The sequence below is a fragment of the Atractosteus spatula genome, chromosome 3 (genome assembly GCF_055471065.1).
Source record: "Atractosteus spatula isolate fAtrSpa1 chromosome 3, fAtrSpa1.hap1, whole genome shotgun sequence".
Taxonomy (NCBI): domain Eukaryota; kingdom Metazoa; phylum Chordata; class Actinopteri; order Semionotiformes; family Lepisosteidae; genus Atractosteus; species Atractosteus spatula.
This window is the reverse complement of record NC_142708.1, coordinates 55,878,698-55,901,930: the sequence shown is the minus strand read 5'-3', so window position 1 is coordinate 55,901,930 and position 23,233 is coordinate 55,878,698. Positions and strand designations below refer to the sequence as shown.

General features: G+C 35.1%; 1 protein-coding gene across 3 annotated transcripts in view; it reads left to right on the top strand.

Moving 5' to 3' along the window:
• The window catches only part of slc4a4a (solute carrier family 4 member 4a), a 106,423-nt gene that overhangs the window by 75,856 nt on the left and 7,334 nt on the right, over nucleotides 1-23,233 (top strand). For 2 of the 3 annotated variants that reach the window (XM_088910450.1, XM_088910451.1), the window contains exons 15-24: nucleotides 4,604-4,674; nucleotides 8,168-8,353; nucleotides 12,803-12,916; nucleotides 13,895-14,056; nucleotides 15,137-15,315; nucleotides 17,447-17,519; nucleotides 19,396-19,464; nucleotides 20,613-20,786; nucleotides 21,496-21,657; nucleotides 22,745-22,841. In XM_088910450.1, the coding sequence (XP_088766576.1) occupies nucleotides 4,604-4,674; nucleotides 8,168-8,353; nucleotides 12,803-12,916; nucleotides 13,895-14,056; nucleotides 15,137-15,315; nucleotides 17,447-17,519; nucleotides 19,396-19,464; nucleotides 20,613-20,786; nucleotides 21,496-21,657; nucleotides 22,745-22,841 (1,287 nt within the window). The remainder of the gene's footprint in view (nucleotides 1-4,603; nucleotides 4,675-8,167; nucleotides 8,354-12,802; nucleotides 12,917-13,894; nucleotides 14,057-15,136; nucleotides 15,316-17,446; nucleotides 17,520-19,395; nucleotides 19,465-20,612; nucleotides 20,787-21,495; nucleotides 21,658-22,744; nucleotides 22,842-23,233) is intronic. The other variant, XM_088910452.1, reaches the window with a different exon arrangement.

The following is a 23,233-nucleotide window of genomic DNA, read 5'->3' as shown; positions in this document are numbered from 1 at the left end:
TTGCTTTACCAGTTGATTTAAGGGGGAGGTTAAGGTACTGTTGTCCAGTCTGAGCAACCCCAACCGCTTACTGGGCCACCAAAACAAGTTCCAGCAGCAGTGTGGTGCCAGTACTGTAGACTGTAGATAAATGCTCAGGAACTGTGACAATACTTAATGCTATTTAATACTGCTTATTATTATTATTTAAACAAAATAATGCAGATGACTAAACCATTCCTTATTGCAAATTTCAAGTATTTTCTATGAGATAGCTTTAGCAGCTAAAGTTTTGTATAATTTTTCTAGGTTTGCTTGTAAAAAGCAATTAGTCACATTATCATACCTCTGGAGAGTCTTTCTTACAGAGAATGGTTGCTGACATTTCCTAAATTATTAATTGCATTTACATTACATTTTGACAATCCTTATTGGCATATGTTTTTGTCATGTCTTTCTGTATTCAAATGTCTGGATACTCAACTTTTCTATAATTTTGCCATCTACATGACATTTCGTTGCTACCTTAAAAATATAGATTTTAAGATAACACAAAAGGACAAAAAGGAAGGGTACAATAGGTTTATATTCAGTCACTACTTTTCAAAGAGATGTTTTTCAGCTTTGCTTAGAAGTCCTAAAATAAAATACTTTCACTAGTAAGTTTTCATTTTGTTTTATTTTCTCATAAAAGTATACAAATGACTGAATTCTGGCCAATACTTAACTGGATGTTGGGACAATTGTGTGCAGTAACATACAATTGTGTTGAGTCTAATTCTGACAGTGTATTCATTCACTCTTCTTAGACTTTAAATAGAGTACTTTATTTCTACTCATTAATAGTTTCATGTATAGTAAGAAAAGTTTACATTTGCTTTATTAATAAGATCAGTGTTCATGCAGTCTTGCCAGTCAAAAGACATTGCTTATCTGTGGATTTGTAATGTCAGATTTTCACATAAATTCAGAAGTTTCAAATACATCTCTAGAAAGGTTTTCATTTTCAAAATTCAGATACATTCAAAATCACATTAGCAATGATACAACAATTAACATTAGACCTACAGTACATCATGTGATTCATAATGACAAACGTTTCACGTACTGAAAGACAGCAAGAAGGATTTCCTTTACGCCTTTGTAAAGCATTTTTACTTCCAATCACTAAGCCAATTAGTGCTTAGTGCTTTTCATCCCAAATGATCCCAAAGTATACAAACTTATGAGAATTGACCCACAGCTAAAATGTAGCACCTAAAGGGGAAGCTTCTATGTGCTAACAGATCAAGTGACAAAGTAAATCATCAATTGAATTTAGACTCAGGTATGCTGGATTTTGCAAGCCCACAGTGGAATTTAGCCATGACATCAAGGTTGATCATCCTACCCTTACCGACAGTACCATGGAAACTTTAATGATTTTAATGAATTAGTCAGAAATTTGGTTTAATATCTCATCTGGAGGATGGAACCTCCTGCAGCACAGTGCCCCCTTGTTTAAACAAGTCTAACAAGATCAGAATTACAATGTGGTAATACTGCTGTAATTCAAAATGATCAAAACATGTTACAAGCTCCATGGTGTCATACAAGAGTCTAAGTACTGAATGGATGAGGGGCATTTACATATTGCAAGCCTGTAGATGCCTAGTACAGTCACTTTGATAGGACACCAAGAAAATCCTGGCCATCTAATCCCAATCCAATGTTGGCAGTGCTCTTCTGATTTTACACTTCTACTTTGGAAGTATAATGGCATTCTGCCAGTGAGAATAATGTTATCAAGATCATTGAGCTCCACTAAAACTCCAAGTGATACTTTCATTGGTGTGTCACTCTTTAATATGACCCTATCTCATGCTGTGTACATACCTTTTGTATTTTATCATTAGAAGCTGTTGTCATTTTCAGCATACTGTGGATATGATCTTTGAATTGCATCATAGTTGCAATCACTGAGGTCAGAGATATTTTCGTACTCTTGTTTCTCATCTGGAAATGTGTAACTTGCATTCAGATTAAATAGAACACCAAACAATTAATCAAGTACAAAACATTTTGAGATAAACTAAGATGACCGTGACTGAATGTGCGCAAATGGCTTTTAATGCTCCCCCTTTTCAACGTCATATACTGTGGACAGATTCACTCAAGGTATAAAACCATAGACAGTATGTTGCTGAAAGAAAACTTGAACTTGAACTTGAACTTTATTGCCATATGTAACCGGTACTGGTACAATGGAATTCTTACTTACAAAAAGAAAAGACAAAAACAAAACTAAAAAAAAATAAATAAAATTGTCAGAACATTTCAAATGTTTCATTTCAACATTTAGCGATTAGGCATAACGTCCACCAAATTAGCTAAACAGATACAGTGTGACTCAGCAAACAGACTGCAAAAGCTGTTATCTCCCATAACTGGAAAGTAAATACATCAGTGTAAAGTGGACCGCTGTGGAGTCTGCTCTCTCCACAAGCAGTCTTCTGCTATGATGGCCCTCGGTTCTGGCTGTAACAGTGTAGTCTGTTCTGCCTTGCATGAGAAGGCACAAACACAATTTAATGCGATAGACAGCACTAGGGGAAACAACAGATGCTAGAGATTACAAATGTAGTTCCAGTAATTATACTGAATACTGAAGGCAGTATACAGTATAATGACAACTCTTTAAAGAATAATGGAAGCTAACAAAGGGCATCTCATTGTATGTTAAGAGTTATGGGTTTACATTCATAATGCATTTATTGTCAGACACAATTTCCTATTGAATTACTATTAGATTCTGTTCACCTATGAAGTTTAGCCATTCAGAAACGTACTAAGAATGATAGATTCTTGCTCTCCAATTGTTCATTAAACCAGCTTTCTTGCTTTCATTTTACATAGTTGTTTTGGTGGAAATTGAAGTATTTTTTCATTTTATTTTAATGTTGCTTTTGAAAATGTCTATTATCGTGCATAATGAATAACCTTTGCATTAGAGTACCTTGATTATACATACGTATTAGACTAAATGTTTTCAGACAGAAAGAAGAAAACAGCTTTGTCATCAAGTCATGATCACAGATATTAAGCAGAGATCTCTCTCACGTTGTTGAAACAGATGGGAAGGTAGAATTTCAAGGTCTACAGTACATGTAGTGTCTTTACTAGTCTGGGCAACCACTAACTAGTGTCAAAACAGACTGGTAGCATGAAAAATGAACAGTTTTATATAAATTACTAATCTTATTAACTTTAGCTGTAAAGTGATTTTTCACCACAAATTTCTCCATTTCCATAGTGCTTCATGTCTTTTCAGAACCTGAAAGTGCACGTCAAAGTGTACTTATAATGGTGAGAATCCATGGAAAGTACAGTACATAATCTAAATTATACTCTGACTGTGTGTAAATGGCACCTGTCTGCTGGAGGGTTTTCTGGTTCTTGTTCTTTTGACATACAGAGTTATAACATTTGATTGCTTACTCTCAATGCAGGCTTAAAAGAAGAGTTCTTTTAAGTGTACTGTTATGTGTATAACAAACTTTGAAATTTTATTTCCTATTGGAATCAAAGCATTTCAGTACAATTGCTGAGGTATTGTTTTATTTTATTCTTACAGGTATGTAAAAGATTTGTGGCACAACTCAAAAATATTTGAACAATCATTACAATCCTTGTACTAATTTGAGACAATACAAACTGTTCTGTTCCTTTTAGTCACACTACATTGCCTTTGTACAGTACATGTACCGTAAAAGCAGAAAGACTATCTGTGCAGTGTACAGCTTACTGATATGCTAGAAGGTGCAGTTCCTTGGCATACCTAGCCTTCCTGCTCATCAAATCCATATAGTTAAATTTGTTGCATACTCAAAAATTGTTTCATTTTGAGTAAATCTCCCTTATTTATTTAAAAATGACTTGAAATGAACAAACAAAAACTATTAGTTTGATCAGGAAGATCAGGAAAGCTGATCAAAGAAAGCGAACTTTAATTTTAATTTTTATGGCCAGTTTATTTTACCAACCTTTGGTTCTTACAGACTTTTTGCTTTTATTTTTTCTTTGTAATGTAAATGTCATGAGTCTGGTGGATACCTTTAATTTAATTTGACCTTTTACAGATCTTCATCTAATGTTTTGATTTCTGGTGAAAAATTGTGAATTCACTATTGAGTCAGAACTGTTTGATAAAAATTTTCAACATCTTTTTCATAATTTTTGATAAGTAATTAACAATTCTGCTGTCAGGGGAAACCGGTTGTTGTTATCCTACTGTATATTAGCCTTGATAACTAAAATCAGTTATGAATTACTGATAGCTGAATTAATACTTACAATAAAATACATATGGAAGCAAAATTGATATGCTTAATTATTCAGTGCTGGAGAATTTTTATATTTATATAAAATTATATGAATAATGACATTTTTGCTCTGTTTGTAAAATGCAGTATCCTTTATTTTACTGTCTTTCTTCAATTTGACAGCTTAAACAGAATTCAATATTAACTTGTGCATAGAAATTCACTATTTCAAGTGTTTATGAGGAAAGAAGAATTTGTTAAAAATACTATGTGATTAAAACAATGTTTTTTCTTACAAATTCTTATTTTGTGTTTTTCCATAGATAACAGCTCAGGAACCTTCACTGATTCTTTGGATTCTCCACCATCCTGGATACTGAATCATACCGAATTGGTAAAATGTTCAATTTTTCTCTAAGATGTTGTGAGTGAGAACAAATTTTAGGCATCTGGGATTTTAATGCCCATTACATTGTAAAGCATTACATTCGATTCAATGAATATCAGTTTTTTTGGTCATTTTGCTTTAATGATATTTGTGTAACAGCTTAGAGGAGCACTCAGCGTTTCACTGGCAAATGCATAAGGCCGCAGTGTTATTGATGCAATGCTGTATTGGGACACCAAATGCCTACACTTACGTTTATGAATTTCTTAGAGATATATCAACTATATGTATTAGAGTACAAAATTCAGTTCACTTCCCACTTCAACTATGAACCTAGTGGTTCTTTTTCTCAAGTAACTTAACTACATTTTAGAGATAGTTGGTTAAAAAGCTGACTTTCTGGAAATCTGAAAAGCAGGAAGGATAGTTTGCAAATATGCACACTCAGGCAGTCCACGTTATTTGTTCGGATTTAACTTGCATTGAGGAGGATATTATACAGTAATTTCCCTATCCATTCTGTAATATTGTATATTGCATATTGTATCCATTCAGATATTGTATAGACAATGTAAGCTGTGTTTGCAGAATGCATGTTTATTCTGTTTTTTTATCTTTATTTAAAGATACCGGTGAATTATTTGCCGTGTTGTTTATTAGCAACAATGAATCCCTAAATCTTGGTTAGGGTACTTGCTCAAATTTCAATGTCTTCATCTAGGGATAGTTACTGCTTCTCCCGCTGTTCCTGGAAAGTTTCAGTTTCTGGTAAAGAGATAAAAACTGAAGCCTCCTTATAACATGGATTATAATAAAAGCTCCATTCCTGGGGCCCTTAACAGGCAGCGATACTGACACCTGAAAAAGGCTCCACAGCTGAAATGTTGTGTTTCTTTTCCTCTCTTTTCAGTATGGAATAAACCTTTACTTGTTCCTTTGCAGCGATACTGTAGACCACTTGTGTATAATCTATTGTTTAGAAGAGTTACTATAATTTAGTATGGATGATTTAACATGAACTTAATACTGGAAAGAATGGAAACATATGATATAGACATTTTAATTTTCAGCAGTTTAATGTATTTGAACATTTTAATCTAGCTTTAAATGACTAAAATGCATTTATTTTCACAATATTAAAAATAGAGATCTGTATAAAACGTTAAGTCACACTAATAAGGTTTTAATTAGACAAAAAATGAAATGAGTGGACTGAAAATATCCCCTTTTAATGATCAATGAAAAGTTCATGAAAATCAAATTAAATTGCAACATGATAATTTGAACCAATTAAATGCAGGGGACTTGTGCCATTTGTCAGTGTGTAATGAATGAGAAAATGGCATGTTTTATGACAAGACAACAAAGCTAATTAATGTTGGTCACGCTTTTAAGGTACAGAAATGGAACAAGCCCTGCAGATATTTCCAAGTCTACGTGTTATACAAACCATTGTTGTTGGCATTATTTTGATAGTGACAGTAAGTGAAAGTAAACAAAAGATTATTTTAATGCTTAGCAATGTAGCAGTTGTGCTACAATTAGCAATTGTAGATCGAAAATCACTCACATTAAAATCTGGTTTTATTTAACAAACTGATCATTTTAAATAAACTAATTTCTGTAAAGTAATGATACAAGAACATGTAGAAAAGCATTAAAAATCATATTTCAGTTTTATCTTTGTCCTGTAGATTTGGTTTGGAATACTAGGATTCAGGGCACATAAGAGGCTTTTACTTTGAAGAAAGTCTTTTAAAAAAATATGTACTGTAGTGGTGACAAAACCATTATATCATCTTGTCTGAAAGAAGAAACCTGGTGTGAACATGGAACTGTTGTAATAGAGTCAAATATCTGCGTCATTAGAAAGGGGTGATCAAGGGAGTTTGTGACTATTTCTCAGAGCCTGGAGATGTTCATAGAACTTTAGGGCAAGGTCATACATGGTCTGCCCCAACAGCAGATGTGGTCCTTATGATGATGCAGAAACATCAGGCGACAGCTGCCTGAGTCTTTGTTTTGACCCCTTAAAAGCAAGTGGAAGTTGTATTTCAAAGCAAACAATGAGGAGTTGACCACACACACTAGTGCCATATGCCAAACAACCAGTGGTTTATGTCCCTTTATAGCCACAGCATCAGAGTTGTCGAGAGTCTTATGCTGACAAACAGGCCATGAACTAGTGAAGCTTCTATTTTCTTCGCAGATGATTCATAGTACTGTATGTTCTACAAAGTCAATTTTGATGTGTAGGTGGACGGAGTGAACCTGATCATTACATTTCTATGCTCTGGCTTCTGAAAGAGGACACTACAATGATCGTGGCATAAGAACATGGGAAAGAGATTGATATACTGTAGATCTATGCATCAATGTCTTTAGCATTGTGTTGGGTCACTGCATCCACTCAAATGGAAGGCATTCTCTTGCTCATCATTTAAACCTTTCGTAATAGATGTTGGTCCAAGTTCAGTCTGATGACTTCCTCAGAGATGAAGGAATCTCCAGGCTTCAATGTAATCTTATGTCAGAAATCCCAGGTTCTGGGAGTCTAGAATCTAGAGGGTTTTCCATATCTCTCTAAGTCATCAACAGATCAATGGTGTGGAGAAGGTTCAAATGGCATCATTTATCTCTTAATTAAATAATTGAATATTTCTCCAGGTGATGTGCAATTTATAACTTAAGGAGACATAGAATTCTACTGAATTCTGGTTTTCAGTAATGAAACTGGGAAGGTCTGAGTTATTTCCAATAAAAATGTTTAGGAAGCTCTTGAATGTTGCTTTGTATCCTTATTGCAAACCCCTATATTTATTTCACAGCAAAGTATGATAGAAGCCTGCAAAAACGTCTCAATTGAAATCATGCTTTGTTGGACATTTGCTACTGCTCAGGCTAACTGAAGACTGTGCATTTCTGGTGAACCAGTGCACGTTGCATTTTGCAAGTATAGGTTGGGAGGATAATTTCTGACATGAATTAACATATTGTTGTTGCTTACCTGTGGTTTGTAGCATGGATATTAGGTTTCCATATGATACTTAAAAGAAAAATGGAAATAAAGTTAAACATCTTTTCTATATAGATATGGAAAAAGCCCTGAAGATATTTCCAGGTCTACTGTATGTGTTATACAAACCACGTGACATATGAAACTCTTGATTAAGGTTTGAAATGTCAATGGTTCATTGTATTTGCAGGTCCTTTGAGAAGATTTGCATGATAGCCTCTAGACCAAACCAGACATTTCTTTTGCAAGACTTATTCAAATGTCAACACAGAATCAATTGATTTTAGTTAAATAAATATCAGTGCAGTATTTACTGTATATTTGGAATTTTCAAAAGTAATAGTTAAAGTTATAGTGCTCTTATTTTTGTTAAAGACTATCTCTGCATACTGTATGTCCATGACAACAGCCAGGACAATTATCATACTATACTGAGTTTTAATGCATTTGCATTTGTGCTCTCTTTGTTTTTAAATTCCTCAGCTCTTAAATACCACATGGTCTTCCCTTTCAAAGAAGGAATGCCTGAAGTATGGAGGGGAGCTAGTTGGAGAGGCCTGCAAGTATGTTCCAGATATAACCCTGATGTCCTTTATTTTGTTCCTTGGAACGTATACCTGCTCCATGTGTCTGAAGAAATTCAAGACCAGCCCATTCTTCCCCACTACTGTAAGTTAAAAATATGCTGTATGATGTTTAGATCTACTGAATGTATCTCTGTCTCTTAAGACAGCTTTGATTTGTAGGTGTTGTGAACCTAAAGACATCGGTGCATGCCACTATTAATGTTAATAGTTAACATTTGCTTCCCCAACAAAAACATGGTTATTGATGCCCCTTGGATTTTGCTATAATTGTTACCAGAAAATGGTTAAATTGTAAGTACACTAGGCACCACTTTATGTTGGAATTTTTTTGTTGTTTTACATGTCATCGGGTTTAAGTTGCCCTTCCAGTGAACACATAAAAAAAACATACTTAGTAATGTGTATGAGGGGTAAGATCAGAAAAATAGCATTACTAGTAAAAGGTTATCTATTATTCGATCCATCAATCATCTAACTTTTTGTTGTTTTTTTTTCACTTTTTCCTAGAAAAGGCTACAGGTAATGCATATTACTATTGCATTTATATTCATTATAGCAGGTGGTTTTGCAGGTTAAAAATTAAAATATGTTCTGCATCTTCATCAGTTGCACTCCATGAATAGACATTATTGAGGGAACACTCTTGCTTGGGAGTAGATACATTGCAGCTGAGTATGAAAAATTAACTGATAAACAATGAAAAATGAGGTTGAATAAGGTTGAGGTTTTTGAGATTTCATTGAATAATAATTTAAATAGCATCACAAAATTCCACAAAGCTTACATAACCAAGTAATCACAATTATGCACTGTGTATATATTTGGCCTTGTTGACATTATTAAAAAAAGTGACATTTAAAAGTACAAATATGATAATTTCAATTTGCAAATAGAAGTTGATTCCACTTAGAAAAGCACTTGGAAACCATCATAGTCCACAAAGAAGAGGTTTTGGATTCTCCACATTAAAGGCATTCACGGTCTCTTTAAGTGCTGTTAGGAAGATGCGGGTTGTCTTCAGCTGCACGGCATAGCAATCTTCCCATAGCGGGTGGATTGACTGATTAATGCACCTTAAGACCAATCAGGCCTTGCTCAATTTGGTACAACACATTAAAAGTCCTGAATATGAGAATTAAATAAATTAAATAACAAGCCATTTGTCAAAGGCTGTGTCACCACATACTTTGAAGAGAGCCTGGGTGGTGGACATCAAATCAGGCAAATCAGTAAGGAGTATGAGTAAACGTCAGGTATTTACAATGTTACACCACAGTGCCCTCTTGCTGTACATTGGTTTCAGATCCCATGTTAAAGAAAATAGTCTTCTTCAAGATGTCCTCATATTGGCTTGTAGAAATCATTAAGGAGACATACAAAGCAGTTGTCCCCATAGCCCCTACATCCTCACTCACTTAAGTTTTTCCAGGACTTTTACAAGGATGTCTCCACTTCTTAGGTGCTCTACTGGAGCAAACAAGTCTTGGATATCCACAACCCTACAGTTTTTGTCCTATTCCCACTTCATCAGACTATACAGCATGTGTTGGCTTTGTTAACAGTTTTTGAGTGTTAAGTGTTCCAAACAAAGCATGTTTTGTATGTCAATTCCACTGGAGTAGCTACTGTATTACTTTGTTTGATAGAGTAGTTTTAGGTTGGTGTAGCAAGCACAATTAAAGTTGTTTAATTCAGGATCTAAAGTACAAGAGAGGTATAAAATAAAATACCTGTGCATCAAGAGGATGAAAAAATAGAGAACAATTTTGTTGTGAAGCTTTGGTTCAAGTTCCTGGCATAGGGGACTTGGAACATACAATTGCTTTAAGACAAACCAGACATTTAAAAATGCCTGAATTTTTATAAAATTTGGGCTTGGGAAACCCTTTCTTCTTAGTGATTTGTTTCTTAAATATTTTTAAACACAGGTTACTATTTCAAATCTCTTGGGGAGTTCAAATTAAACTTTCCTAAATGCTCTAATTACTCTTTTTGTATTTCATGGAGCATTTTAATATCACTTAATACTATATTGTTGACTTTTGAATTTGGGTTAGTATTTTCAGCAGAAGATAGAAAACAAACTGTAATAAGTAGGGTCAAATCTTACAATTGTACTAAAATAATTTAATTTTCTTTTGTTCCTTCTGTGGTATGTAAGAGTATTGCTGCCTGCATATAGTGATGGGGCTTCTGGTGGTTTTCCAGGAATATTTTTAGGCTATCATCTTTTTTCCCCATTCATTGGTATGTAATCAGTAATGAAGGCCTGGAGTAAAACCCCCAATGTCCAAAGCCAGTGGGAGGACAATTGGAAAAAAACATTTTGGTTTCTGAAATGAAACGTATTTGGAATTATTAAACTATTTCTCAACAGAAAGCCCAAATTCCCAGCTAAGTAATAAAAGTAAAGGTATAATAGCAAAGAAAGGTTTTAAAGAATAATTCAGTTTGTTTCAAACTTATGACAAATATTTCTTTATTATGCATTTTATTTGTCCAAACCAGATTTTTTATAAATGTTTTGTATTTTGTATAAGTGATTTTGTATCCAAGCAGGGAGGTTCTAGCTGACGTGGAACGTGACTGCTCTCACACTTACGTTTTTAAACATTTACTGCCCTATAGTATTGTAGTGGCTTAAATGCTGTCAATACATAGACTATGTTCGGTACATCATACTAAGTGTGCATTAATTGCTATCACTCAGTTGAGTCTTGGACCAAAGGACATGGAGATATTAATACATTCTGTATCATATTCATGAACACAAAACAATATGAAAATGGCTTTTGTCAAAAAAGTATAAGATGAGGACATGATATATGACTGCAATTTTAGATATTAATGAAGTTTTCCTTTCATGCAGGTCTAGAGTTTACAAACTGGAGGTTTTCAGGAATATAGTGCTGACCAACTAGATTTGACCAACTAAAATCCATTCTTTATACGTAAGGTGTATCTGACAAAGTGCAGCAAATTAAATTTCCAAAGCCTGGCTCAATTTACCATATGATCTCCGTTCCATTGCTGTTAGGCGATTACAGGTTTTGTCCAGGTCCGTCAGTTAGTTACTCGTATTTCATGCAGGCACTGGCATATGAATACACTATCTATAAACCTCCATGGGTGTCTGCTTCCATGGAAACAAAAGCATATGTGTAGAACCCTGCACAGACAATACTGTGCATGTTATCATTTAACTTTTGTTTTCTTAAAAGATACATACTGTAGCAACACCAAATGAGGTCTTGGCTGTTAAACTACGTGGATTTGAACCCATCCTTAATGAAGTTACATGTTAAGCAGTTTTTTACTCATGTAGATTCTTGCTCTCATATTTCCATCTTGAGCAACAAAAAAATCCTAATTGTCAGAACTCTTGCTTAGGTTCTTTGTCTTCCTACAGCTGAGGCAGCTGTGTTAGAGGCAAGAATATATCTTTCTGAGCTAAAGGAGAAGGATCATGGCATGACGAAGGGTAAAATACCTGGCATTAACGACACCCCTCTCAAGATTTTTCCTCTTTGGCTTAACATGATATAGCCATTGAAGAAGGTTCTGTAGTTAATATCATTGTTGCATACCTATTTAAAAGATAAGCACACTGTGGCCAACAGGCACATTTGTACACCAGAGATTGTTAGATTCTGGAAAAAAAGGTCTTTTCACGCCTGTCCTTTATTCTAAATAGGAATATTCCCTGTTACATTTAGTACTCTCGCAGGATGATGACTCTAGTCTGGGCCTCTGGCAGCAGCAGAAATCTGGCTTTTGCCAACAATTGTTGGCATTGTGCTGTTGCCTCCACATTCCTTCTCCTGGCATCACTGGGTCCTGGCCACTCACGACATTATGGCGAGCAGTCATACTGTATCACCCTGCAACTCACAACTGGCAACCCACTGAAGCTAAGCAGGTGTTAGCTTGGTCAGTAACTGGATGGGACACCTCCTGGGTAAAACTAAGGTTGCTGCTGGAAGTGGTGTTTGTGAGGCCGGCAGGGGGTGCTCACCCTGCGGTCTATGTGGGTCCTAATGCCTCAGTATAGTGACGGGGACACTATACTGTAAAAAAGGGCACCGTCCTTCAGGTGAGGCGTATAGGGACCTTCTGACTGCTAGGATACATGGTGCTGGTGTGGTGCCCCAGGGCCAGCCTGCTGATGCAGGACACAGTCAAAGCCTTATTGCATGGGGGTTCCATTGAGCTGTTTGACCATATTTTTAGGAGCCATTAAGTAGAAACCTGGAGGGGAATACTGCTGTGGAGGATGGGTTAGTTAGATTATTGTTGGCTAAGGAATTGTTATTTTTGTCGCATTTGGGATGAAAATGCTAAAATAATTCACTGATTTCTCTGTAAGAGAACAGAACAGCAGTCTTCTTTCCTACTAATCTGTAAATTAGTTTTTGAAAATTGTTTTATACCTGGGTATGTTTGAAATGTTAATTGACATTACAGAAAAACTCTGCTGCTTTTCACTTAATGCCTTACATTGGATAAAAGGTGATATTGGCTTTCATTCCAGGTTAGAAAGCTGATCAGTGACTTTGCCATTATTCTGGCTATCCTGATTTTCTGTGGAGTGGATGCACTGATTGGAGTGGATACACCAAAACTCATTGTGCCAAGTGAATTCAAGGTATGGGACTTGTTATTTACTGTATGTGTATTTAAACAACTCACTTTATGTGCATTCCAAGACCATATATTTTCAACATGCTGAGTGTAATGGTTTTGCTATTGAGAAGATATTTTTATTAACTAAACTATTCAGTGCTTCTAAATGCTTAAAAGAACAAAACAGGTCTTGAAAGTGGTATTTTTTAAATAGTCAAAACATATTGTGCACAGCTGGCTGATTCTAAATTCATTTAGAATTAGAGGAGGTGCAGCAAATTTGAATTTTGAATTAGATTGTTTAGAAAGTTGCTTTGTCTTGAAAAATATATTTAATCTAATATGCAAAGATTGCTACTGAATGGCCCTTCCATGCAGGTGATAAAAGAGTAGGGTTTTGTGTCCTCAAATTAACTGCGGGGCTTTGCTAAGTATTCTAGCACTAAAATGTTTTGTATTAAATTACCACCGAATTTACATAAATTCACCACAAATACCATAGAAACAGATTTATATTCCCTGTAGCCCAGACACTTCCTCTTCTTATTTTTTGGTCTTGGAAGTTCTATATATCAAATAATATGAAGACAAGTTTTTTAAAAAGTACTTTGATAGTGAGTACAACTAAGGCCACATTGATTTATACTGTCAGTTACAAAAGGGTTTAAATCAGTATGAAGGAAATCATGTCCTTGATTTTGAGTGTCATGTAGTCACAGTAAAATACATAGTCTGTACACCCCTAATTAATATTTTCTTGAACACTGTTTCAATGTCATCAAATCTCATCAGGTAATATCATTGGATAGTAAAATATTTACTGTACCCATAAATTAAAAATGTTAATAATGGCAATAAAAGTGCATATTATGACCCACAAAATATGAATTAGAGGTTCTTAAACAGTATGAATATATTTTTATTTAGAAGATTTTACACTGTAGTTGAGACAACTGGGGGACTGTGTCGGTGTTTGATGTTTTCTGCTTGGCGTTTTCAGCCAACAAGTCCCAACAGAGGATGGTTTGTCTTCCCGTTTGGAGAGAACCCCTGGTGGGTGTACCTGGCTGCTGGCCTCCCTGCCCTGTTAGTGACCATCCTCATCTTCATGGACCAGCAGATCACTGCTGTCATTGTCAACAGGAAAGAACACAAGCTCAAGGTGGGTCAGTCGGACTTGAAAGCTCTGCAGGCTTAGACAGAATGGCCTTGTAGTGCTTAAAGAACAAATTCTTGGACACAGGAAACACATGTAGGCTAAAGACGTCATTTTGTTTTCAAACCTTTGTGTTGACTGTTTAGATAAGGTGTATCTTTTTCTTTCAGATAAACTTATATCATGTTTGTTCTTTAAAACATTCTTTGAAATTGGAAAACATAAAAAACGGCACTGCTGAGGCATATATTTTACATTACAAAAAATCACAAACAGGTTGTGAGAAAGAAGATCTACTATAAGAACTTGCATTTTATAAATAAATGTGTGTAGGCATGACTGATTTTAACTAAAAAAATGTGTTTTCTAGTGGTTAACAATTACTCTACACAGTTATGTAGAAACTCATCACTCATACTGTATAATGTAATGCTTGCACTCAGTTTGAATGGAAAAGAAAAAACACAAAGTTAAAAGTTAAGTATTTTATATTTCTCTAATGTGTAGTTTGAAAGAATAGACAGATACTTTATTGATCACATGGGGGAAATTGCAGGCCTTGAATGGAGGTTAAGTGGTAGTTCTGCCTTTTATGGCTGGTCTTACTGTAGCAATAGATTTGTTTGTTTTTTGCGACTCTGCAATGGATCCAAATCCCTTGTGTTCATCACTCACAATATCTGGGATGATTTGGCAGAACAGTACAATGTTGGGATTGTGAGGCAGGTTAGCCTTGCCTGTTTTCAGCGTCTCTGAAGTCTTAATGCAGCAGGGTCACTATCAAGGCCTGATGAACTGGAATTTGTGTAAAAATCTTATTGAGTTATTATTAATACTGCAGGTTATTGTTTTAAAAATATAATTTTTGCTTTTCATCATATAAAGACACGGACAAGATTCTGAGAATTGCATGTTTTATCGCCTACTATAACAATTTAGTTTATTGCATACTATTGTAGTTTTGAGAAAAAAGCCATTAAGTCAGGAAACTCACTAGATGGCTGTGACCCCTTTGTTATTTTATTTCATGGGGAACTATTTATGTTTATATGTATTGAGGATACATTTTTATTTCTCCTCTTACAGAAAGGTGCTGGGTACCACCTGGATCTCTTCTGGGTAGCCATTATTATGATTGTGTGCTCATTTATGGCACTCCCATGGTATGTAGCTGCAACTGTAATCTCAATTGCACACATTGATAGCTTGAAGATGGAAACTGAAACGTCGGCTCCGGGAGAACAGCCCAAGTTTTTGGGAGTAAGGTAGGCAGAGTGATTTAATTCTTTTTTTTTTTAACAAAATTGGCTTTCAAAAAGTTTTGACTACAACTTCCAGATATTGTTTCCAGGTTTGCTTATTGTGCACCATTGGCCCTGTCACTCCACTGAGTTATCAGATCCTTTGCATCAAAGGACCTTTTGTTGTAGCAGAGTCACATTTGTTTCGACTGTGTGGTTTATGCTCTCAGTGTTGTGCCGTTTTGAATCCAAGATGTGACTGCACATACTGTATACTGTACTGTAAGACCACATACATTAGAAGGTTTCTTAGAATCCTTCCAAGCCAGTGTTATCGGGGACAGAGACCAACTTTTCAACAATGTATGTGTATACACATGCATTATCTAGAATAATTATTCAGGTGGTTTTCAGAATTTCTTATTTTATTAGAATATTTGATATTAAAAACCAAAGATGCAAGAAAAGGCTTCTTGTTTGCATCTAAAGTACAGTGTGAAGAAAGAAAAATGACGGTTTTATGATATTTTTAAAAAAAGTATTACTGTAGATGTACTGAAAAAAATAAATCAGTACTGCATGTGTTTGGTTCACAGGACTTTTGTCTAGCTTTTTCCATTATATTCAAAGTATCTTTTAAAACACATTGCAGGCACTCTTTACCACACATTTTTCTAATGGCTTTATTTTGACTTCCGTGACCACATGGCTTTGCTGAAGAATGTTTTTAAATTTTGTAGTTATTATTTTTGCAGGCTATTCGTTCCTTCTTGATGTAGTTCTTCTTTCTAACAAACCTTAAATCTCTTTCTTTAAGTAGTAGGTTTACTAATACCCAAAAATAATGCTATTGGTTGAACAACATATTTATGCCTACTGTATGTGTCAGTATTGGTTTAAATAAACAGGTAGCTTGTAGACGTACTGAATACAATGTTTCTTATTTCAATGTAAAATATTGTACGAAATTAAATTTAAGCATTAGTGCCACCAGTGTTTCATATGCCTGTGGTCTTTCACAATTTCACAAATTCTGGGATTCTTCCGGGGTGGAGATATTACTTTTTTATTTTCCGGAGGAAGGAGTCCACCCCACAGTTCTATCACGTAGTTTTTCAGCACGGTCATTATTGCATGATAATCTGTAATACTAGTGAGTTGATCTGAGTTACTCTTGCTACCATCTAGCTGTTAAGCAGGTCTATAAAATGTAGGTAAGCAACTGACCACAGGCATGAAAACTAGATGAATAATCTTAACTACCCCCTATTAGGTCATGAGGCAGCTGAACAGATAACTTGGCAAAACCAACAAATTAGGCCATTGTTATGAAGCACAATGAAGTTTGCAAACCAAAAGTGTATGGTATATTTAATGCACAAAAATGTAGAGATGAGTGTTTGGTAAAAGACACAGTGTGGAAATTTCAGTTTACCATAACAATGTAATAAACATATAGTAAATGTACAGTACAGTATATCAGGCTGCTTGTGTTAAAAGCTACCCCCAACAGTTTAGGATGTCCATAGATACATTTACATGTAGCTCAGTCAAGAATACACAGTACCTCTATGTCGTTTGTGTTTTTAATGTTAAAATATTTCATTTCCATGCAGTTGTTTCATAATAAACAACAAAGATTTATGAATGCTTTTACAAAAGGCCATCTTTGTATTCCTCTAATCAGGTTCAGTTTGGTACAAAAATAAACAAAGTACAGTTATTTATTGTATTGTTATGTTTGCGATTACAATGCTAAGAGTATTTTGACGTTAGTTAACTGTGTAAATCCATGTATTTTGTATCGGATTTTGGAGTGAGTTAAACCTCCAAACATCTGGGCTTTAGCTGTTGGGTACAAGAATTGTTCTCATACTAATATCATTGCAAGTGGTAATTTATTTTCTTTGGCATATGCATGCTTTCACTTTGAGATCGAAAAGATTAAAACATCTGATTAAAGCAGGGCAGTTTTTTTCAAAATGGTTTAAACATCAAAGGAATTAAATATGGCTAAATGTGCAGCTCATAGCAGTTAGAGTGCTCAGTAAGTTTTCAAAAAATCCTGAAATACAGTTGAACAACTTTGTTTTGTTTCAGAAAGAGAATACAAAATCATGGCAGGTTTGGTGAACAAAACTGTGTGTATTTTCAGAGAACAAAGGGTTACAGGATTCGTTGTCTTCATTCTGACGGGTGTGTCTGTCTTCATGTCTCCAATGCTAAAGGTACACTGATTTTGTTATTTAGTAGTGGGAATTATCTTTAGAGAAGTGCAAAATCATGTGCTGTGGGCAGAACAAAATTAGGAGAATCAAGACAATGTTTTGCAGTGCTCTGTAGTTCAAATGTTTGCTCACAATACAGGCCTACTTTTTTAACTTTTCTTTAAAAAACAAACCGATGTATCATGCATAATGCAAGTGTTAATTATAACCTATTTAAAAGGAAATAAACAGGTCTGCTTTTGCCAGTGTCAGAGTAGTTGCTTTATGTTTTAGTCTTAATTAACTGAAATTAATTGACAAATCTTATTAAGTATCTGGGAAAACAAAGGTTTAGGTTTATCTTTCTTCATAAAAACATTTGTTTTTTATTCTTGTTAAATTTGAACAAAAAACTCTTTACATTTTATATTTAAAAAGGGCTTAGGGAAAAAACTAATAGTGGACATTTCAATGTGCATGTAACAGAGGACTTGGTATTGGAGAACAATAGTTCTGCAGGATTTATAAATATCACTGAAGGGTCAAGAATCAGAGATTTGAAAAGCATATTAATGTCTCCTGTTTAAGTAACTGACTGTTGTAATTCAGTCACTCAGAGCTGAGCTATAAGAAAAACCTGAAGATATTATGGCTTTCCAGGAGCTGTAGACCCAAGACATGAAGATTACATCTCACATTGTGAAGTAGTGTCTGCCTCCTAGTGGCAAGCTCAATTTACTGAATTTGAATATTTGAAATGAGATCATCTTAATTATACACATTATTCATATAGCCTGCAGCACAAGTCAATTATTTTTACTTTATTTCGTTTCTGTTTTTACTTTTTTTGCATGGATGTACAGTATTTGTCCTCCTGAGATGGATATTCCATTTTTTTACATGCTTGTGTTTTGTAATACACCCTCTCCCCAGGTTACACATGGCTTGACATACAGTACGAAAATTTGACATTATATAAAAACTTTCATTGGTCCCATAATAAACCATTTGAGTTACGGAAGGTTTACATTAGATACATAAAGAGCAAGTACTGCCTGGTGCTCCTATCACGGAGTTAGGGTGAAGCAAGTGTAAAGCAGTCGCCACCAGCATCCACCAGAACTCTGTTACATACTCTACCTCATCTTTATTGTCATAAACATGCGGCGTCATTCCACCTTTTTTTGCTGAAAATTGTGAATAGCCCATATTGCAGTGATATCAGGGAGTGTGTTTTATTTTGTGTTTAATTACTGATCTTGATGCTAAGTATATACAGTACAGTAGGTGGTGAATAAGGGCTTGCCAATGGTGTTTGGTTAATGATCAAGGATGTCCAGTTACAAAAAGGGATAGCCTCCCCAGTACACTTTGTGACACCTTTAACCAAATTTAAAATAGTTATATTACAGAATGCATTGTATAAATAATAATATCACACAGTGGTTATTTGCTTTAATATCTTATATACTGTATATGTGGTCAAATTAAATTTAGGTGGATAGGAAAATTAATGCAAATGGACACTACTGTATATAGGGATATTGATAAAGGTGTAAAATTGTTTTAAATATACATTTACAAATTATATAAATTTGAGAGAAAGAAAGGCAGAGAAGATAATATGAAAGGAGTGTAAAGAAATTACCCTCACCTTAATTTTCAGTTCTGCATGATTCCTAACTCCAAAAAAAATATTTTTTTACCCTTCTGATTATTTTCTTTGGAAAAAAAATAAATTTCCTTTCCCTAAAAGCAATATGAACACCTGAATAAAGCAATTTCAGTTTTCTGAGATGTATACCAATTTAAAATACAAAGAGGACACATTTTGTACTTTACCTATGTTAATTTCTGGCTATGTTATTTTAACTTTGAAATATTCTCTTTTATTAAGTTCATTCCAATGCCCGTGCTGTATGGAGTTTTCCTTTACATGGGTGTTGCTTCCCTGAATGGAGTACAGGTGAGTTATTAGAAGGTAAATGTATAAAGGTGTTTGAATAGAGGTCACACAGGGGTGAATAATCATTAACCAGGCAACCACTGAATCTAGTCAAGCCAGGCTTGGCGTGGCAAAAATGATCAGTGCATGTCTTTCTTTAATGTGCTTAATATCACTTCAGTGTTGAAAACACCAGTGGTACTCACAGAATAAACATCAGCAACATCTCTTGAGTGAAACCTTCATCACACATTGTTAGATTTTTAATTTCCTTTTGAAACAAACGTAAATTATTAACATCATTTTCAGCAAAGGAACTTATTAATTTATTATTTATAGCCATTTTGCTGATTAATGGTTAATATTCATGACTAATGACATTAACTGTGGCTCTATATTCTACCTTCACAGAATAATAATATGTAGTAGTTCAGGTGGGTAGCTGCATCAGCATGCGTAGGCTGCAAAGGAACAAGTAATTGGTGGTAATTGGAGGCTCCACGGCCAAAACGTTGTGTTTTCTTTCTTCTCTTTTCAGCATGGAATAAACCTATTACTTGTTCCATAATAATGTGTAGTTTAATTAAAAAAAAACTGGGTCTTGAACCTCTGATAACAAGTGCTTTTTGACCTTAACAACCAGAGCAGCACACAAGAAATAACTAGCCTCCCTTCAGAATAAAATACCATTACAAAATGGTTCATTTTAGAAAGTTAGAAAGGTTTTGCAGGCAATACTCAATTTAATTGATAATAGAAAAAGGAAGTGTATTGTATCATACAGTAGCTTTGTAGAGAAGTTTCAGCAGTCACAATTTCAATTGTACATTTTCTTAGAGAGTACTTACAGTACAATCAAATGTGATATATGATGTTGTCATAAAATAGTTGTAATTGCTTTATAAGGCATTAATATTTTATTAATAACATTTTGCGAATCTGCTTGTGAAGTGTTGGCTTGAGATATTTGTCATAACTCAAAGCTAAATGTTGAAAAAAGGTTAATTTTTTATTATGGCAAATTCAGTGTGTTATTTGCCATTGAGATGATTGAGACTAAACATTCTTGCAAAGAGAAAATTCACAGCTCTGTTAAACTTTGTAAAAAAATCTTTAGCTCCCTCATTTTGTGACTGGTTACACTGAGTGTAGAATGTGTTTTGTTATAGTTCATGGACCGCCTGCAACTGCTTTTAATGCCAGCGAAACATCAGCCTGACTTTATCTACCTTCGGCATGTCCCATTGCGTCGAGTGCATTTGTTCACCTTTATTCAGGTGCTCTGTCTGGCCTTGCTCTGGATTCTCAAGTCAACCGTGGCTGCTATTATTTTCCCAGTCATGGTAAGTCCTGCGTAAGGGCACACCTCCTTTCCAGCTTCCTAGAAGCCACAAACCTGTTCCATTTCACTCAACACTTTGCCAAATAAAGGCCACTGTGCACCATTAGAACTAATTTGGTTTTGCGCATGGAGATCACTGTATTGTAAGATTTGAATTCAACTTCAACTTTGAAGTTATGTTTGTCATTTCGAATTAAATGTTTTCTACTTAACATACTAAGGGAAGTTAGTAAAAGACTATTAAACCCCTACTGAATGAGATAAATTTAGAAGTAACAAATTGAATAGACAATGGCATGACATGATGACTTGATCAGAGTCATTAGAAGAAACCTTGGAATTATTGTTCATTGGAATTATAATGAACTGTTGTTTTGAGTGTGGATCTGCACTGGCTGTAAAAATCCTACTCTGTTGGGCCCCTGAGGAAGGCCCTTAACCCCAACTGCTCCAGGGACGCCGCATAAATGGCTGACCCTGTGTTCTGACCCCAAGCTTCTCTCCCTGTCTGTGTGTCTCATGGAGAGCAAGTTGGGGTATGTGAAAAGATAAATTCCTAATGCAAGAAATTGTATATGGCCAATAAAGTGATCTCTCTTCTCCAGGTGTGAGACTCAACAGCTGAAACAGTTTTGTTTTGCCCCTTCATTTTGATAAGCTGTCACATTCTTTTGTTGGGCTCTAATACTTCAAGGTGTTGCCCTCCACAGATCCTTGCCTTAGTGGCTGTGAGAAAGGCTATGGACTACCTCTTCTCACAGCACGATCTGAGCTTCCTGGATGATGTGATTCCTGAAAAGGATAAGAAGAAGAAGGAGGATGAGAAGAAAAAGAAGAAGAAGAAGGGGAGCATAGACAGTGACCTTGATGATGTGAGCAATTTATTATTTTAAAGGGGTCAGAGCATTGTATGTAAAAGGAAAGGGATTAAAAAGCTTTTGTAGGTGTAACATTTTTACTTATCCGTGGATTAATGGATTACGGGTTGGCCTTTTCTTCAAAGCTGTGTTAGATAACTTTAGCGCTGAGCTGGGTATTCCTGAATGAGTAATTCTGACTGTTCAAGCTTAAGCATTTTTGGAGGCTTGTGCCAAACCGAATGTCATGTTGACGTTTTGAAAATATACACAACTAAATTCAGGTTAGGTCATTACAAATCTTTCTCTTTTAGTTAACAGAAGGCTGACAGTTATTAAACCAATATACAGTAAACCCTACTGGGATCTACAAGTTCAACTGGTTACGCATCCATAGGATGAAGTGTAGAGTTTTCTCATGAACCTCTAAAACTAGGCAGAATTTGGAAAAAAAAGAGACTGATTGCTTGGTCTGCATAACTAAATTAGAAAATATATCTTTACAAAGTACGAAAAACAATTTTAGGGGATGGGATAAAAGTACCCAGAAAAAAAAGTCCTAGAGAATTGTGTGTCTGCACATTTTCATTCCAATTCAGATCTTAATTTCCTAAATTTATTCATTATTGACTTCATAGGACAAAAAAACATCTTCTTCCAGCTCTTCAGGTGCCGGTTCTTTAAAGAGACCTGTCCTTCAGGCCTCCAGATCCCTGTCGTACTGTACATTGTGTGAATCAAATACAGCATCTTTTATTTACATTTCCAATAAGCTTCTGGGGTTTTATCAACTCTGCCAGAATGGAAATAATCTTCAGGACCAACATTTGTTTCATTCAGATCAGAATGTGTTTGTGTTCATTTTATTAAACACATTTAAGAAGCAGAGGAAGACCTACTTTTTCCAGGCTTTTGTTGTTTTCTGCTGTCTATTTTAGTGTTTTCTGTGCCATACAAGATGAAGTACAGTGCCTTATATAAGATGATTAATCTTTTTCTCACAGTTGTGTTCCTGAATGTGTATTAGAAGACCCGATTTTCAAGCTAGAAATGTGAATGCAGATGTTTTATTTTCTAAGATTTCTACCCGTTTCCTCCACAGTCCGATTTTCCATATCCTGAAAATGTTCCCAGCATTAAAATTCCCATGGACATGATGGAACAGGAGCCCTTCTTAAGTGATAGCAAAACATCAGACAGTGAGTAGCAGAGCCTTATCCAATTCTCTGCTCCCTTGTCTAGTAACTCATTTTCTGTGTTTGACTTTTTTTTTTCCACGAGCTGCTCACACATTGCTTGTCTGGTTTTGTGTTGTCTCCTTTTTCTCTTAGACTAACTCCCTTTTTTCTGGACTCTTATTAGGTCAACTCTGTTGCTAACTCTTCAGTCATACTGTTTGACTGAAATTCCACCCAAGATTGTTTTGGTCTTACTAACCATACTTTTTTTTCCATGTACCATTAATCCCATTCATAGCTTAATTCTGCCTTTTAAAAAATCTAAGCAAATAAAAGTATGGGAAGCAATGTCATTCTGTGACTCATTGAAAGATATCATTGAAAAGTACATTTACTCAAAGTTGTCTATACTG